General features: G+C 36.2%; 1 protein-coding gene across 4 annotated transcripts in view; it reads left to right on the top strand.

Annotated features, from left to right (window-relative positions):
* Window positions 1-18857, top strand: part of AGMO (alkylglycerol monooxygenase) — a 363926-nt gene that overhangs the window by 36094 nt on the left and 308975 nt on the right. For all 4 annotated transcript variants that reach the window (XM_046669021.1, XM_046669022.1, XM_046669019.1 and 1 more), the window contains exons 2-3: window positions 10160-10443; window positions 11866-11996. In XM_046669021.1, the coding sequence (XP_046524977.1) occupies window positions 10318-10443; window positions 11866-11996 (257 nt within the window). In that variant the 5' untranslated portion in view covers window positions 10160-10317. The remainder of the gene's footprint in view (window positions 1-10159; window positions 10444-11865; window positions 11997-18857) is intronic.

Below are 18857 nucleotides of genomic sequence, written 5' to 3'. Positions count from 1 at the left end.
TGGTGATAAAATTTAAGCAAGGAAAATATGGGCAGAATCAATGTAGACCCAGGGGTGAGTTTAGTATGCCACTACTTGAATCCCACACACTTGATAGATTTATGCCATAAATTTGGCACTAAGCTACATATTAGACCATCTGAAGTGGGAAACATGATTAGGTAGGTGATTCATAGCATCCATAAAATTAAGTAACACAAATGCTGTTCAGGAGGAACACGTTATTCTTGGTTCTGAATCTAGAGAAAAATTCCTAACCACATGTCCTAGAGAATGATAAGAACTGGATTTATGTCTACGATGAATTGCTTCAACTCTGTTTCATAAAAGAAGGCTCACAGGGTCTTTCATCAGCAGGCAGCAGTTCCTGTGATGGATATTTAGGTAAAGGATTTTGTCTGATCTACTGGTGTTATTAGAAACACACTTTTGTATGTAGTGTAGAACACTAATCTTGCCTTTTTACTTATTTTCAAGAATATGCATGTCTTTTATAGTGATTTTTCCCTCAAATCATGGGCAATAATTACCATTACCAAAGATAAATGTCCATTCTTTCCCCAACAGAGAAATGGCCCTACAGCGACCCTAAGTTAGATAGCAATCCTCAAACCATGTACCATGTAATACACATTCTCAGAGGTGTTTGCAAGTGTTAGGTTAACAGGAATTCTGCAGTAAATTACCAGAGAGAAACTGCAAGTTGAGCGAATTTATTTCTGCTGGACTTGTCAGAACCTTTAAAATATTTATTACACACAAGATTAATCTCTAAGACATATGTGTATTATTTCGTGTTTTATAAAGTTATTTTCTAAAAGAAATCCTTCCCTTTGCAGAAAATCTCAGGAGCTATTTCAAGAAATACTCTTGAGATTTTCCACATTCTTTTATTCTGCACTGTGCATTTGGATTAATTCCAACACTGACTCAAAATCAATCCTATAAAGAGCGACTTACATACGTTCTGACACTGATATGAACGCAGTACTTGATTGCTCTTTGGCACTGACTACTGTTAAAATAACAATGAGATGTATTAGCTTGATGGGATTTTAAAGAAAGAACTTCTGAAATACTCTGTTTTTTATACTCTGAACTCAAGTGTATGCCATAAATTTCTTTAAAGATTATGTTCTACCTGATCCTTGTCTTCTAAGTCGTGGAAAGGACTTTGGCCAAAAGTAATAAAATCTGATCTAAGAAAATAGAGAGATTGATTTCAGTTTCATATGGAGCTATTTTCTAATGATAAGTATTAGTACAAAGGATTCAATGACTCAGAGGCAATATTAAAATTTTGGCAACACATAGCTATATTCTAAAAGAATTGCACTCAAAATATGTAGGAATAAAGTAGGAATGAAAATAGTGGACTTTTGTATTATGACAACAATATTCTACACACATTAGGCAGTTATTTGGATCTGAAAAAGATAATGAGAAAGAAAAATAAGCCTAGATATATAAAGTGCTAGAAAGCGTGGAGAACAACTGGAACTCTCACACTGCTGGGAATGCTCAATGGTACATACACTGGAAAACAGTTTGGCAGTTTCTTAATATTAAAACATATACTTACTATACTGTATATTAAAATGGAAATAGGATATACCCTTTCAATTCTAAAATGAGATTATTCATAGTAATGTGCAAATTATAATACTATCATATGTTTTCTGTATTTGAACTAAAAACTTTTATCATGCAAATAAAATAAATATAATAGATATGATTTTCAAATTAAAAATGAGTTATGTTTATGCTTATGAACAAGATTGAAGAGTCTGTACATGGAAAGCATCTTTATGTTTGGCTTGTAGCTATTCTATTCTTGTCAGTACTTTTTCTTTCTATTCATAGCCAATTCTCCTATTTTGAGCCTTGAACTCCAGATTTATATATCCAAGTGCTGGAACTATCTCCACTCAGATGTCTACAGGCATCTCATATCATGTCTAAAACCAAATCCCCTAGTTTGTTCGTTGTAGTAAATAACAACTCCATTCTTTCATTTGCTTAAACCAAACTTTAGAAACTATGCATGTTTCCTCATCCAATCTGTTAGTAAACCTGGTCAGCTTTACCATCAAAGTGTATCCAGAATCTTTCCACTTCTCACTACTTCCACTGAAACCATCCTCGTGAAAATCACCAACACGTGCCGCCTGGACTATATCAATCACTTCTGAACGCTCCCTCTTTTTCCCTCTCCCCCTCTAAAAAGTCTATTCTTCACACAGACACCCTGAATGATGGTTTTAATAGCTACGTCAGACTACGTGATCTTCTGTTCAAAACCCTCCAAGGCTTTTTTTGTCTACGTTAGTTAGGGCACCATTAGCCTCAAATAATAACAACTGAAGCACAAAACACATCATAAGTTTAAATTTTGCTTACATAATGTCCTGATGGATGGGAAGCTGTCCTCCAAGTTGTGATTCAGAGACCAAAGCATCTTCTATTTTGAGACTTTGTCATTCATCTTGTGGCTTCCAAATTTAAAAAAGGTGGCCCTAAAATTACACACAGAGTGTGAACTCATCTGCATAAAATGTCTCTGAAAAAACCTTAATTATAAGATGTACATTAAAATATTAATGAGACTCTAATCTGATGGGTGGGATTGCGATGATTTACTTTTTTCCTTAAGTGTGTTCTGCATTTGTCTATATTTATCAGTGAACCTATTTTTTTTTATAATCTTAGAAAAATAAACTTTTAAAGATGGTGATGTAAGAGCAGATTTCCAGTCTAATTGCCAGAAATTGACTCAAATGACTAAAGAAAAAAATATATGAAGAGGTGTTATGGACTGAATTATGACTCTCCAAAATTCATATATTGAAGGTCTAAATCCCAATATGACTATATTGGTAGATAAGGCCTTTACAGAGGTTGTTAAGGTTAAATGTGGGCATAAGAATGGGACCCTAATCCAATAGGACTGGTGTCCTTATAAGAAAATGAGAAATGGCATGGGTGCATGTGCACAAAGAAAAGGCCACGTGAGGACACAGTGAAAGGGTAACCATCTAGAAGCCAAGGACAGAGGCTTCAGAAGAAAACCAACTCTGCCAACACCTTGATCTTGGACTTCCAGCTTCCAGAATTGTGAGAAAATAAAGTAAGTTCATTTAAGCCAGTGAGTCTGTCACATTTTGTTATGGCAGCCCTAGAAAATTACTACAGGAGAGAAAAAATTCCATCGGTTCTAAGTAAATGGCAAATTAAATGCCCCCTCACTTGGAGGGGTAAAGGCTGGAGATATGGCAGCACAAGGAAAAGGTGAGGGTCTCCCTCCTTGCATCCACCTTGAAGTTTACCTTGATGTGTTTTTCTTAACCCTTAGTAGAAAGATGACTACAGGAGGAACTACACTTCCTCAACCAAGTTTTTCAAGGCAGAGTTTGATCCCTCGGCTCCAGTGGATGAACCCTGTGATCTGCTGCTGGTGAGAACTATGGCCAAGGTCAACCCACTCTGTTGGAGTCATTTTGGCCTTTAGGGCCAATGACAGCCCATGGAATCATCTAGAGTGGAAGGGAGTGTAGAATTTCTCACAAAATAGAATGCCCAGGGGCTGAGAAGCTTTTCTATAAACAAATTCTCACTTATCCTGTCAACTTTTCTAAAATCAAAAGATAAGTTTTCTGACTGCAAGCCCTGCACAATAGGCCACGGACACTCCCCAGCCTCAATAAATAGAAATTGTAGGAAGACCACCTTAAAGGGTCTTCTTGTCTGACTGACATAGAGGAGGCCAAGGATATGAGAACCAAGATAAGGAAAGCTGGCCGCCACCAAGAATTCCAACTCCCTGAAAAAGCATGTGAACTGGGGGAGACTGATCATTCTCACAGCTCCTCCTCTATCCCCCAGGTTAAACTGATAAGATAAACCTAAACTCCAAAGGACCGCGTTTACCTACAGGCATAGTACCAAGGAATAACCATCCACATAGTTTTTTAGGGAAAAAGGCATGAAAGGACCATACCCACTCAAGAATAAATACATTGGGGATGAGACTGGGAAAAGAGATTGCCAAAAGTAGATGAAGGACATCCTCCTGAGTATTATCCCCAATAAATTAAGAATAATTTTAGGTGTAACTGTTTTATGAGCACAAAGAAGTTAAATAGGAAATAAATTAGAAAAAAATGAGATTGTATGATAAGAAATAGACATAATAGGGGAACTAAGAAAGTTAAGAAAACAATTTAAGAAAGCAGATAATTTCTTCGTAGAATTGAAAGTAAAACCAGGAGGAAGAAAGAAACAATCAAGAAAAAATATACCCAAAATGTAGGATTGAACATATCGGTTAGAGAGCAGTGGAAAACAAGAGATGAAAATGGTCAGAGACAATATCTGGATATAGAAGACAAAGGCAATCTGATAAACAAATAAATCACATTTGTGAGAGAATGTAAAAAATTGTAAATGAAATAGAAATAACAGGAAAAATACAATAGCAGAAAGCTTCCTTAAAGCAAAGGAAGATTAGAATCTGAGTTTTAAGGAGGCTTACCTCTTCAAGATATTCCTACCAAAGAAATAACACACCAAAATGTTTTAATTTTAAGGAGACAAAAATATTCTATGAGCATCCAAGAAGCAGAAATGGATAACTTAGGGGAAAAAAGTCAAGTTGAACACAGACTTGATATTAGTCTGAGATGTTAAATGCTAAAAGAAAATGCAGAACTATATATAGAGATTCTCCCACTCCCCTTCTCTTTCAATGAGAACCTCCTAGAAAATTGTTTTTACATGATTTATAATTTTATAAACACTGAGACTAAGTATCACAAGCATAAGAGAGTGTGATGAGGACGACTTTTCATAACTATTCAAGTATGTGACGTCTTGTGTTGGTTATAAATGTATTGCTTCTCTTCTCCAAATTCATACTTCATTGCCTAGCCTGTGAAAATGGAGCTGACTTTTTAAAATATTTTTCCTAAGCTAGTTGACAAGACGTTAAGCTGTGTCAGAAGTGGGCCCTGGATAGTCGTTGTTGAAGGAAATTTCCTTTGTTTCCTCTCTAGTTCCCACGTGCTCGCTTGGCAGTGTCCTGCAGCACTGGGGGATTCTCCAGGGCCCACTTCCTGCAAGGCTCGGCAGGGCAGCATCACCTGCTCAGGTGGTTTTGTGGGGAAGAGCCTCCGGTGAGACACTCGTGGTGAACAGTTTCCTCAATCATCCTAGAGGGCCAATTTGTTGGTTTGAAAACTTGGAAGGTTCCCAGGTGAAATCTGAAACTGGCCTCCACACACAGAACGCAAGGAAGACTGAAGAGAGGCAGACACTACAGAGCGGCAGGCGACAGGTTTAACAAACAAGGGAACTTACATAGGAGGCTTGTCTTGGGCACCACAGGAGGAAAAGATCTCTGCACTCGCCCGCCAGAGTCTTGAAATTTATACAGAGGACTTACCTGTGTTCAGGCACATACACTGTCCAGATGGTCTCAACAACACATTGCTCTCTCAAGGCTGTGTCCTTGAAAACTGTTCTGACTGTGGGAACTGTGAGCAGAACGAACATTCTAAGGAAAGGGAATGGGGTGAGCATCTTCCTATTGCCCGGGTCCAGTTCGAGGGACAACCAGCAGTCACATCTTCTCAGTAATCTCCAATGTGATTTCCAGCAAGTTCCTCAGCCCTGCCCTGGGGACAGTGGCCACTCCTTATATCTGCTATTCCTATATTCTGTAGCTAGAGTTCCCTTAATTTGTATTAGTCACTCCCTCATTACTCAAATTCTCTGTTATAGCTGACAACTCTTTATACTAATTGTTCCGTGTTCAAATTACTGTGATTTCTCTCTGCTGAATGGACAGTTATCAATATCATTAGAGGCTTCTTATCAGTTTTTTTTTATGTCTCTACATTACAAATAGATTGTGCTGATTTATTTGCAAATCAGAGCACTGCGAATAGCAGGTTTTCATGTCTTGCACTCTCATGAGATTCTTGTCACTCATATCAGGCTCTTCCCAACTTTTTTACTTTAATTAGATAAAAGAGGGGACTGCCAGCAGTCCATTGACTAGGAAGCTTTAGACAGAGATCTGACAGAGACATTTGGACAAAGAGGCACCTGGAACTATTCTTGGCTTCTTCTATGTAGTTCAGGTACAGGCTTAGAGCCCTCTGTTTTATACATCTTGACTTCATCTGACAGATTTCCAGTCAAAGAGATCAATGTCTCTGTTGAATTTTGGGGGGATCAATTTTTAAACCAGAGATTTTATATTTAGCCAAGTTATTCTACATATATATAGGTAAGAAAAAATTATAGTAACATATGCAATTATACATGTAACCTTATGGAAAAAAAGAAAGAAAATTTTGAAATCTACACCAGTACCAAAAAAAATTTAAGAATGGAGAAGATAAGGAATACAAGGATTGGTAGTGAGCATTAGTAGGCATCATTTAAATACAGAACAAAGTTTAAATTATTGTAGTATATGTGTTCATTTGTTCCAGACAAGTTTATTGAGTGCCTGTGATGTCAATTCTTCCAAACCAATTCATAAATTTAATGAAGTTCCAGTCAAAATGCCAATAGAATTCTTTGAAGTTTAGTCTAAATAGATCCATTACAGCATATGTGAAAAAATAGTTTAAAATTTTTGAAAAGTAAAATTGATAAATGAGAAATTATTCTACAAGTTAGCAGAATTTATTATGATAGTACAATTAAGACCATGTGGTAGTAGCACAAGAATAGACACATACGTCAGTGGAACTATGTGGAGAGCCTGGAAACAGTCTAGATATATAGAACACGAAAAGTATTGACCCTAACTTTTGGTCTGGGAAGAACTGTGATCCATCCAGGGAAGGTAGGGAGGGTATAACGTGAAATAATGACCATACTATATACAAAACTAAACTCAGATGACCACAGAAGTGACAACAACTAAAAAATCCTGCAAACATCCTAGAAGAAAACATAGGAAATTATTTTTATAGAATTCTGGTGAGGAAAACATTCAGAAGTGAGACCCAAAGGAGGAAGTAATAAAATAAAAGATACTAGCACACAGAAAGTTACAACTGCTATATGACAACTGATATGTAACAAAGTTAAAATAAAATAAAGATTGGGACATCTGCCATGTATATGAGGGAACTATATACGTACATAGAATACAAGTAGCCTATAAATCAATACAGAAAGATAATACATAAAATCATGTGCAACACATACTAAAAATTAAATTACGCACAAAGAAATACAAATGGCTAATAAATGTATAGAAAAGGTTTTCAAAGTCACTAGGGGAATGCAAATTAAAACAAGGTGCCATTTTTCACCAATCAATTGGCTAAAAGCTGTAAAGGATTGATAGTAGCCAGTGTTAGCAAGAATTAAAGGCAATTTTGGAGGTGAATTTGCCAGCAAGTATCAAAGCATAAATTTTACATACACTTCAACAACATAATTCCACTACAAGGAATCTATTTAGCTCAAAAATGTGCACAAACGTACAAGATATTTATACCGTGATGTTCATTGCTGCATTAAATATATTAGCTAAAACTGGAAGACTACACTTAATTGCACGGCAATGGGGAAACAGTTAAGTAAGTTATGATGATATGCTGGTCTTTGGTTGACTTTTTCCTTGGATCCATTTCTCCCTTTCTGCTTCCTTGCTGTGTATCTCCAGGGCTGCCGCCTGCAGACTCCTCTTCCTAGGATCCTCTTTCAACTGGCTTTTGACTCAGTTAGGCCAATGGGACATATTCCTGGTAGACTGGTTGGCAGGAAGAAGGAGGAAGCCATAATACTTTTTTCCACTTCCTCTCTGCCTTAGGTATTGTTTCTGGGGTCTTCTCCATGGCCCACACTCCTGCTAGACTGCCCATTGTGGTTCTAACTTTCCCTGAGTGACCCAGCCCCTGAGTCTATTAACACAACCGTCTTCTTTTGTCCCTTTAGCTTAAGGATACTAATGGCTTCCTATTGATACTAATCTTTAGATTACCTCTTTGTTTCCACTTGGCTTTTTACCTTTTCCATCATTTCTATAATTAATTCTTTGTATTAAAGTTCCACTACTTTAAACACTTAAAATGATTTTGGCTTCCCGCTTAGAATACACACACACACACATACACACACACACCTTTGTAGTCAGTAAAAAACCCTATATAACCGCATACTGAGTGAAAAAATGTTCCTGATAAGTTGTTGACTCCAAGAAGGAGAGTTGCTGTATCTATGTTTAATATGGTCCATTACGAAAAATCAAAGAATGTGTGTATTTGTGAATGCATTTACATGATGATAATAATGATAACAACAGTTAGTCTTTGTAGGAAAAAACAAGTACAGAAAAATATCCACTAGGAGAAGGTGTTCTTGAAAAGTTGAAAGGAGAACATGTGTGGGTTAAGGGGAATGGGTGTTGTTGCTTTTTACTTTATTTACTACCATGTTGCTTGCATTTTTTTCCTCCCTTAATGCATTACATTTGTAATTTCAAAAACCTTTAAAATCAGGAAATAAAACCAATTCTGCCTAATTATGCCCAATATGCCTCATTATGTCTAATATGCCTAATTGTGCCTAAAATGATCATTTTTATTAAATATGCATGTCCATGTGTATTCATTTGTAATGGGAACTGTCTGAAAGTACAGTTAGTTCTGCAATAATCTGAAAGCTCAAATTTGTTCCAACAAGATCACTATGTTAGAGAATAACTTGAGCATGCCATCTATGCTTGCGTGATTTTGTCAGTGAGAGACACCAGGTGAATGTTAAAGGTTGCACCCAACTGAACTGAAAGGTTTAGGAATATACAAAATGCACACACATGCACAAGCCTTAAACATCTACAGCATCCTCAGTCCACATATGTGTTACGAACCATGGTAGCCATTATCTGGTCGGCAACTTTCTGTCTGATTTCAGATAAGCATCCTTTCAATGCTCAACAATAACTCACAATCTGCAACTCTTCCAACAGCAACTTCCACAAAACAAGTCAGGTATTTTTCAGGATGCAGCACCGTATTTATTGTAGAATTTAAACGTTTCTTCACCGTGTAACATATATGTGTAAACGTGTGCCACCATTTTTATTAGGTTCCGATGTTTCCCCCCTATGGATTACTGTGAGTTTTTTGAGGATTGCATCCTAATCTTATTTTTCTCATAAGCCCTGTGGATTTTATTGCACAATTTTGCATAGTATGGTGATTTTTAGCAATACGTACGTCATATGATCGTGGAACTGACTATACATATACGAAAATGTAAACAGTGTCTCTGGGTGGTATTTTATTTTTGCTTATTTTTAGTTTCTGGGTTTTTTTCCTAAAACAATCATGTATTAATAATTTAATTAAATCTTCATAAGCATTTTTAAAAGATGAGGTGGTAGCCAAAGGATGACCACAGCTGTTCTAGGTGAAGGCCTGAGGCTATTTGGGAAATCTTCACTAGGTCACTGGTGATACGATCAAGCGCGTGCCCTCTAGAGTACCTAAAAGGCACAGTTTAAACTCCTCCTGGAAAACAGAGATAAGTGTCGCGGCCACATCTTGTCTGCTTTTTCAATCAGTCCCCATAAATGCGAAAAAGAATGCAGATGTGACTAGTCAAGTTTCCATTAAACAATGTAGATCATGTAATAATTCTAATGCCCCTAAAATGGTTTGCATGCAGAAGTTAACATGATCCATAAAAATAAAGATAATAACCAGTACAATATATTCAATGCTTATTGACTTTCAAGCATAGTCTCATTAAGTGAGATTACAGCAACCTGTCCTTTCAGGAAATACAGCTCTCTGGGCAAACTACAAACTTGAACACAATGTGAATTTCAGAAGGAAGAGAAAAAAATGAATTCTCCTCATGTGATTCAAGTCTTGAATTTCCACCTACTTTTTTCCAGAGTGAACCTTCACCTGTTATCACTTTTCCCCCTTTCCAAGGAAGTATCATGTGGTTTTTTGTTTGTTTTTTTTTCCCAATAGTAAGTTACTTAACCTACAGCCAAACTCCACCCCTTATCTTTAATTGGGCAAGATTCCCCCTCTCTCCCTCCCCGATGTGCCCCATTTCTGGGACAGCACCCGCTGAACTCTGAACTCGTTCTTGATCTCTGTGTTTTCCTGTCTCTATACAGAATCTGCTGTTGGCTGTGCTGTCTACAGAGCTTTGTTTCTAGCTGTTCTCTGACAAAGGGCTTGTTCTGTGCAGCACATCTCGTCCTCTTTGTTCAGCCTCTGGCTTCAAACACTGAATCACAAATATTCTCCAGCTGGGAATCAGACAAGGGCAGAGATGAAGAACCCAGAAGCCCAACAGGATGTTTCAGTTTCCCAGGGAATTCGCTTGATGTTTTACATGATGAAGCCCAATGAAACGTCATTCCGAACCCTAGAAGAGGTGCCTGATTATGTAAAAAAGGTGAGACTATCTGGGAAGAGGCTGCTGTTGCTCTTTTCTTAGTAAGAAGTAAGTTAAATGCATCCTGGGATTTTGTTCACTTTCATTCTTCAAATTATTAAATTTCTAATAAAAAATAACTGTGTTTCATAAAGGCATGCAGCAAAAGTAGGATTTCTACTTGAATTGAATTTCTGTACAATATCCATAACCATCTTCTCCTATTAACCACCTCTCCCCTGCTATGTCACTGCAGAATATGATAAAACTTTAAAAGGTTTTCCTGGACACAGTGGCATTCCAAATTGATCCGTTAGAAGCCCAAAGTCCAATGGTCATAAGACATCAGTAAACTTTGTACCGATTTTGTTTTGAAAGGGTAAACTTGTCTACCACCTCCCAGGAAACTTTGCTCTTTAATTTGGTAGAGTAGTTCTGCAGAATGGATGCACAGCTGACTGAGTCCAACTCTGACTTCCTAAGTTTGAACTTGAACCAAGTTTTCTTTGAAACACTGAAGTGTTCAGAGGCACTTTTCGCTTTTGGTTCCTGGCTATGATTGGAAGTGGAAATATCCAGAATTAGAACTTGAATACTGAAGTTCCCCACCCTGTCAAAGTTGTTCCTACAACACTTACTAGTTCAGACCAGAAACAGAAAAAAAAATGACATCAGAGAATATGTTCTTGGGAGTTCAGTTTAGAAAACTTCAAAACTCATGAAATGAGTGATGAGTGAAACTCATAACTTTTTCAGAATTACATATTACTTCTTTCTGATATTTTTAGGAAAAAAATGTACTCACATATTCATAAATCATTATTTTTTATACTAGAACACCAAATGTAGTCCAATATTTATCATCAATAGTGGAGCCTAAAAAACCTATTCAATAAAACAAAAATAAAGCTGAATGAATAAAACTTGAATGATGTTTAAAACAAATGCTTAAAACAACCTTATTCTCTGAAATACTCAGAAGAAAATTCTTTGTTCCTACAGTTTCAATTTTGTCTATCCTGTAATTCTAATCTGAAAACTAGAATCACGTGCATCCTTAAGGAAAGCCTTTTAAAGTGGGTCTGGCTTAGAACTGTAGATAATAGACTTCTGATTATTGCACTTATTTTAAAAATGTATTTTTTAGCGCTCACTTGAAACATGTCCCCTGACCTTATTTTTTTCTTGGCAGAATTATCATGGTTACATCTATGGTTATATTTTATTCCATATCGGATGATAGATTTTGAGCACCTGTTTAGTGTATGTCCAAAATAATCAGATTTCTTTGCCTGTTGGGAGGAAATGATCCTCTCAGATAGGTGTATACCTGCCCCTGTTATGTCACTCTGGGCCTCCAACTTCTGGAAGGACTAATCAGGAAATGTGGAAGAATTTCATACCGAGCTCAATAGCATCTCTTTTCTGCAATTTCCTTTCCAGGCAACTCCATTTTTCATTTCCTTGATGCTGCTTGAACTGGCTGTCAGCTGGATTCGAAAAGGGAAGCCACCAGGTCGTGTGGATGATTCATTAACATCAATGTCAGCCGGTATTCTGTCTAGGCTTCCACGGTGAGCTAGTTGGTTAGCAACACTGAGTGAATAAACTGAAATTCTTTAGATAAGATGGAAAAGGAACGTGTTGTATGGAGAATTAATCTATTTTCACATATATGCCCAAAGATTTTAATTACTGTCATTATTTAAATTTTTGATATTTTGGTCATCATGGGTCTTTTTTGTATTCATTTTTAAAAATGTTGCTCTAAATATTATCTTGATTCCTGAGTTTATTGGTGCCCCCTTAAATTTTGTGCCCAAGGGAAGTGCTTCACTTGCCTTACCTTACTCCCAGCCCTGAGTTATGGTATAGTTATCTATTAGAAAATTAATTTTGCCTCAGGCAAATTCACACACTATAGCAATCTAGGGTGCAGACCCTCCACAGTCAGAGTCACACAAAACTCTGCATTACTACAATGGTCTCCTAAGTGGTGTCCCTGTCTCTAGTCTCACCTCCTTTGCAGCCAAACATTTCCATAATGCGAACCTGGTGGAAACTCTTTACAGGTTCTGTATTGCCTGAGGCTAACATCTGAATTCCTTTCCTGATTTATGGAGGCCTTTGTCTACCAAGCCTTGCTTCTGGTCCCTTCATTCTCCTTCCCCTTTTGCAATATTTGTTCATTCCATACTCTACTACTTGCCATTGCCCAGATGTCACATGTGTTTCCCTCTCCTGGAAATTCATCCATGTGGTCAACTCCAATTCATTTCTTAAGTCTAAACATAGACTCTGTTGAAGAACCACACTTTTCAGCAAATCTTATTTGTTCTTCAACTCTACTCTAGACACCACTTCACTAGGGTCCCATGGAATCTTTGCGTACCTCAGATATAGAATTATCACATGGCATTATACTCACCTGTTTTCCTCCCAGCTCTTCCTCCTAGCTTGCATACAACTTGAGGGCAATGGGTGTTCTTTTTTCATGGTTTTAACTCCTATGCCTAGAATGATGTCTGGTACATGGTAGATTTTTTTTTTAGCATTTAGTAATCTTATGGTGTTATGTTGTTAATAAAATTGGACGATGAAGGGACAAAAGAACACTAAACAATAAGTGACCTACTACTTGTTAGAAATGGTAAATTATAATGTTTGTAGAGGAGAAACGAATGGAAGGCTCTTCAGTACATGAGGATTTACCACAGAGGCAGAGGATGAGAGAAGATACCCTTAGAAGTCTGTGCTTTGTGTTGTTGATGAATGTTCTCATTCCTGCTTCCTACCCATTGCTTTTTTTTTTTTTACTGTTTTAAGAATTTTACTTCTGACAAGTGCTCATTGCTTTGGAATGTTTCTATGAACTTCCCAGTGGGAAACCAAGGTTGACTTTAAAAACATGAAAACTTAAAGATATATGAGAAAATGTAACATAATTTCATATAATTGCATAAAATTATTTACATGGGAAGTAAACATAAAAGTAAAATTTATTTCATAAATGTTACTATGAAAAAGATAGATTTGTAGATATAAAATAGTAACAGTAATAATCAAAATAATCATAATAACAACGACTCTCTGAAAAACTACTCTTATGATTGCACATTGTTGTCAGAATGAGAGGATAATATCTCAAGTTATCTGCAGTTAATTCCCAGAACACCCTAAGTAAGAATTTACAATTATACATAATTTCCTCTGTCTCGTGTCTCCCTTGAACAGAATTGAATATGAAATACATTTAACATTCTCAAGGGATATGTAGATTTGGTTATTGAAAAATACCCAGTTGGTTACTGTAATTGCTTCTGAGAAAGTTAAGTGTATAAGTTTATGGAAATTGGACGATTGATGAACTGTAAAAATAACTTGATAACTGAGAAGTGCCCTGCAGGTGCAACTATGGATCACATATTCTGCTGAGTTGGAATGAATTTATTAAAAACTCTGGGAGACATCAAATTGAATGAATGCTTCAGCATTTCTTTTACTATTTCACGTTGCACTTTGGCCACAAGTTAAAATTAGGTTGTTCTCTTATCATAACATTGTAACTTCAGAAATATTAACTGCATCCTCAGTCCTACATTTCTGCTCAGCAGTGTGATAAAAAATGGTATGGAGTTATAACAGGATACGCAAGAATCAAGCATACATCTTTTGCTAGAAACAAACCCCCCAAAGCATAAGGGAGATGGGTGGGGAGAGAGGAAGAGAGGAGGAGAGAAGGAAAGAAACAACCCAAAACAAACCAGTCCTTTAGGGAGAGGACGGGCAGTGCTTTTCCCTCACATCCCACACTCCTTAAGCTAACACAAACTCTTAACTGAGGTGCCCTTCGGGAGAAAGGTCAAAGGTTGTGAACTTGAATTTGGAGCCTATATTTCTGCAGTTGTATTTTGAATGAGAACGGCAAATTGCTTGTTTTTTGTTCTTGTAGATGTGAACTGCAATTCTAAATTATGAAATGTGCATAATTTTGTAAGTTCTGCAATGGCTTTTATCTTTCGTAGACTTTTATCTAAAAGATCTCAGCAAAGCAAATGATCTGAAAATAACATTTAAAAATATCTTTATCTTGTTGCTATTAAAAAAGAAACAAACCCAGATATAAGCAGAGAAGGAAAGCTGACCCTCAGGATCCACTCTACTCAATCCCCTTTCAGCAAAAGATGAGAGGGGAATTTAACAGGAACTTAAAACAATATTTCAGTTGAAGCCACAGCATCAAGGGGAATCCTTGTGCAAATCATTAACAGCTGAGAGGTCGATTATCATGGCATTGATGGTATCCTCTCTGAGGGACTAATTTCATTTTTTACACCAGCAAGAGGGGCTTGCCACATCCCTGAAATACACGATTGTGAGAAAAGTGGTAGTATACCATTTGTTAATTCATTTATGAGGAATTACATTTTGGATAATAAGTCAAATAGGCATGTGGCTTCTGACAAAAGAAATTGTGGAAATCAAAGTGAAACCCTGAACATGTTTTTCCACTTTGCCATTCATGTAATGGAAATGCTGAGAGCAGACTTTGAGGAAAAACAATGTTTATTTGAGGATCTCAATTTCATTATTACATAAAATTCGAAGTATCTTGAAGATTAGTAGCACGCTTACCATACTGATAGAAGAGGTACATGCTGTATCTTTCAAATCCTTATGTAAGGGAAAATGTTAATCATAGACAAGGTTATATCTTGTTTACAAGTCTGTCAGACGGACTGTGACATGTAATAAAAGTCCATATGTCTGAAGAAGCAGATTCTGGGCAGGCCTGCATCTATTTGCTCTTCTGGAATCCACTAGGCAGACTTCCTAGTCAGAATCTAGTCCTGCAGTTAGCGGTAGATATTTCTATTTATCATAGTTAAATGCAGTGTATCATATGCAGATAATCTGCGTTTCTATCAATTATTTGCATATGTGCCTATAAACAATTAAACTTAACAAAATATTTACTAAGTCTATTTTTTAAAAAATCTATCTAAAACTTGTGAAATAGCCTGCTACTGACTTAAACGCTAACGAGTGAAAAATAATCACATCTTTTTTTTTTCTGCTTGTTTAAGCAGAACTCAATTTCCAATCCTTCATTAGAAAACCGGGACCTCAATTTGTTACTTCCTTTTAGTGTTTCTGCTTCCATAAATTGCATCCTCCCCAGAGAAATTTTATTCCTGATATAAATATCTACAGTATGTTTGTTTTTAATGGGTTCATTTATTCTGTTGAAACAGCAGATTATAAATCAAATTGCAATAGGTTGGAGGAATAATTTAAGTAGGTAAATTTTCAAATAAGTTGGGGACACTCCACTTTTAATACATATGGGTCACTGCCAATTTTTTCTAGGGAGCCAGCTCCACAATGTTCAACCGTACATATGCACAGTTTTACTGGCCATGACTGCCATGGAATTTTCCATTCCTGACAAGAAAGTTTCGATTCACCAAAAAAAGAATATTTAAAGAGGAGGAAATTAAACTTCTTTGAAATACTTTTGACTCCTTGGGGTGGTGAATAAAGGAAAATTGCGTACTGGGTTTTTATACTTTAGTATCAGAGGCAATGCTGCCTTTGGCAACATCAGACTTCTAACACATGAGTGCCTGTCACTTGGATGATGACTTTAATAAGAAGTTATTCATGGTCCAAAATAAGAGATAAATGTATTTATGTAATATTAGTAATGATATTTTATTATTAATATCAATATACATTTATTAACTTAGAAAATAATTAAAAGAACAGCCCATGAGGAAAATACATTTTAAAAACTTGCTGGTTTGTTAATTATATTTATTAGGGAGAATGCCTCATTTCCTCTTAAGTTTTACCTTAGAAACTTTATAAATAGATTTTGTCTTTGTTATCAATTATTTAACTTCAGAGGTTGCTATTCGACTAAACTTCCCTAATGAATGCAAGCGTCCTTGTGCTTATTACTCGGGATTTGTGTGCTTATTCAATGGAGTAACTGAATTACTAAAAGTAATTTACTTCTTGCAAAGTACAGAATGTAGCAAATTCACTTCTTCCAAATCTACCATATTGTGTTTGTAAAGGTCTATGGTTTTGTGGTTGCTGCAAAAAGAAATTAAACTAAACGATTGTTTTGTAAATGTAACGTCGTTTCACAGTAAGAAACAGCAGTATGAATTTGATCCATCTGCAGAAAGTAGAGGTTGCATTATGTATTTTGTTATTATCGAGGAAAAATCAATATTCCACTAGATGGAGCAAAAGTGGCAGTAGCTTTACAGATAAACAGTGTAGGCTCCTGGGCCAGGTTTAAGAGATTTTGAAATAAATAAATAACAAACTTTCTCTGGAAAAATCAATATATATAATCCAAATATATTTATTCATTTATAACTTCCTGAAGCTAATAAGGCTATTTAGAATGATCTCATTTGAATACTGGTTTATTTTCTGATTTATAAGACAAGATTATTAGAAACAAAAATGTCTAATTTATTGTCTTCAGTTTTGCATAATCTGGCCAAATTGGACAGTACACATAGCTCTAATGACAGTTATGAAATAATATAAATTGGCAGACGTCTGTGACCATTGGGTGCATAATTCTATTTGCCCTGAAGGTTGCTTTGAAATTTTAACACTTTGCGATGGGAGCATTACATCAAATTTCATTTGCTTGATTAATGATTAGAGCATGAGAGTATCTGAGAGCTAGATAATTTCAGCATCCATTCAGCCTAATGCTCTCATATCTTAAGAGACCCTGAGAGACAGAAAGGCTGAATGACATGTCCAGTGTTAACATTTCTACTTTTGATGATAGATACATTCACATCGAGATGACTTTGATAACTAAACAGCTTTGTAATTTTCAATCCCCAAATAATATTTATTCTAATTTATTTATTATTTTTAAATCTCAAAATCTTATAAATTAGCTTTATCTTTTTAAAATCCAGGATTAGTAGTGGAATAGCAATTTAGTACCTTACTAGATTTTATAGTAACTGAACATTGATAGGACGAATTTCTAGTATGGATAAAAAATGTTATATAAAATACATAAAGAATTAGCTATTTGGGGGGAATTTATGAAGAAAATAGGACAACGGAAGGAAAGCCTCTATATATACAGGTTATTGATTAGAGGATTATAATGTCTCCTTATATTTAGATCATTTTCTTGGTCTTGCATTCAAACTTAATGAATAAAAGGGGTCTAGGATTTGGTTATTCAAAGCCTCTGTGCTACCCAATATTCCATCTCCACATGATAAAGAAAGCTTGAGATATACATGTATATTACATATGTCTCTTCCCACAGGATGGGGCTTAGAGAATTGAAGTTTGAATTCCAGAGTGAAGAGTCATATGCTGGGGGTGGGGGCTGGGAGTGGAGGGAGGAATTGGGAAGAGAAAGAGGAAGGAGCTTTGGTTTATGATTCAAGGTCTGGTGGGAACATTTTTGAAAATGTAGGTGCTATTTCCTGCAATCAAGGGCTTTCCAGAGCTTGATAATCATTTCCCAGCTGTATCCCTTTGCTGAATTGTTTTTAGTTGTGGGCACTCCATGGCTGTTTTTTCCCATTTATGATGGAAGAGGATCATATTCATCTTGCTGATCGAAAGCAGGGAATTTAACTCCCACAGCTTCTCCCTTCTTTCCCTTCACCTTGAGGAAAGTTTGGCTTCGTGCTAAAGTGTGAAAAAAAAACCCTTGACTGTAGTATGTCAGGCATATTTCAGCTCGATTTGTGTCAACCCTAATAAGTAAGTTGACAGAGTAATAAATTGGGTGTCTGCTCAAAATCTGGCACCTGTACAGGAAATAAAAAAGTATTTCAATTGCAGACAGGTTCTCTTTTTTTTTTTTTAACAAATGAAGTTTGCCAGGGACCCTCTTTCATTTATTGAAGTCTTGGTGTCTTAAATCTGATTTCAGTTGTCACTGGAACTGACAAAAAGATAGAAACTTTAAAAAAAGGTTCTGAACTGATGAGACATCAACCAGGCAAATGATTATTTTTACCCTGTTCAATGATGTGTCCTCCCTGCCTTGTGCTAAGTCGAGCACCTAATAGGCTCTTAATATGAGTTTACCGAATGATTGAATGGAGATCCATGAATGGATGGATCCATGAATGGATCTGCTTTGACACTGTACACTAAAGCTTATGTAAAAAGCTGTAGATTTCTTCAAGTTTCTGTTCCATTTTATAAGTTTTAATTTTTCTTTCTGAGTCAGTCATTTTAGGGTTATTGACTAGGATAACTTTCCCCTCCAGGAGACATTTGGACATTTTGTTGTCACAACTAGGGTGGAGAACTATGCTACTGGTACCAAGCAAATAGAGACCAGGTATGCTGCTGAACATTCTACAACTCATAGGACAGACTCTCACAACAAAGAATTTTCTGGCCCAAATGGCAATAGC

The sequence above is a fragment of the Equus quagga genome, chromosome 8 (genome assembly GCF_021613505.1).
Source record: "Equus quagga isolate Etosha38 chromosome 8, UCLA_HA_Equagga_1.0, whole genome shotgun sequence".
Classification (NCBI taxonomy): Eukaryota; Metazoa; Chordata; class Mammalia; order Perissodactyla; family Equidae; genus Equus; species Equus quagga.
Note: the sequence above shows the minus strand (reverse complement) of the source record. Positions and strands in the feature narration are given on the sequence as shown.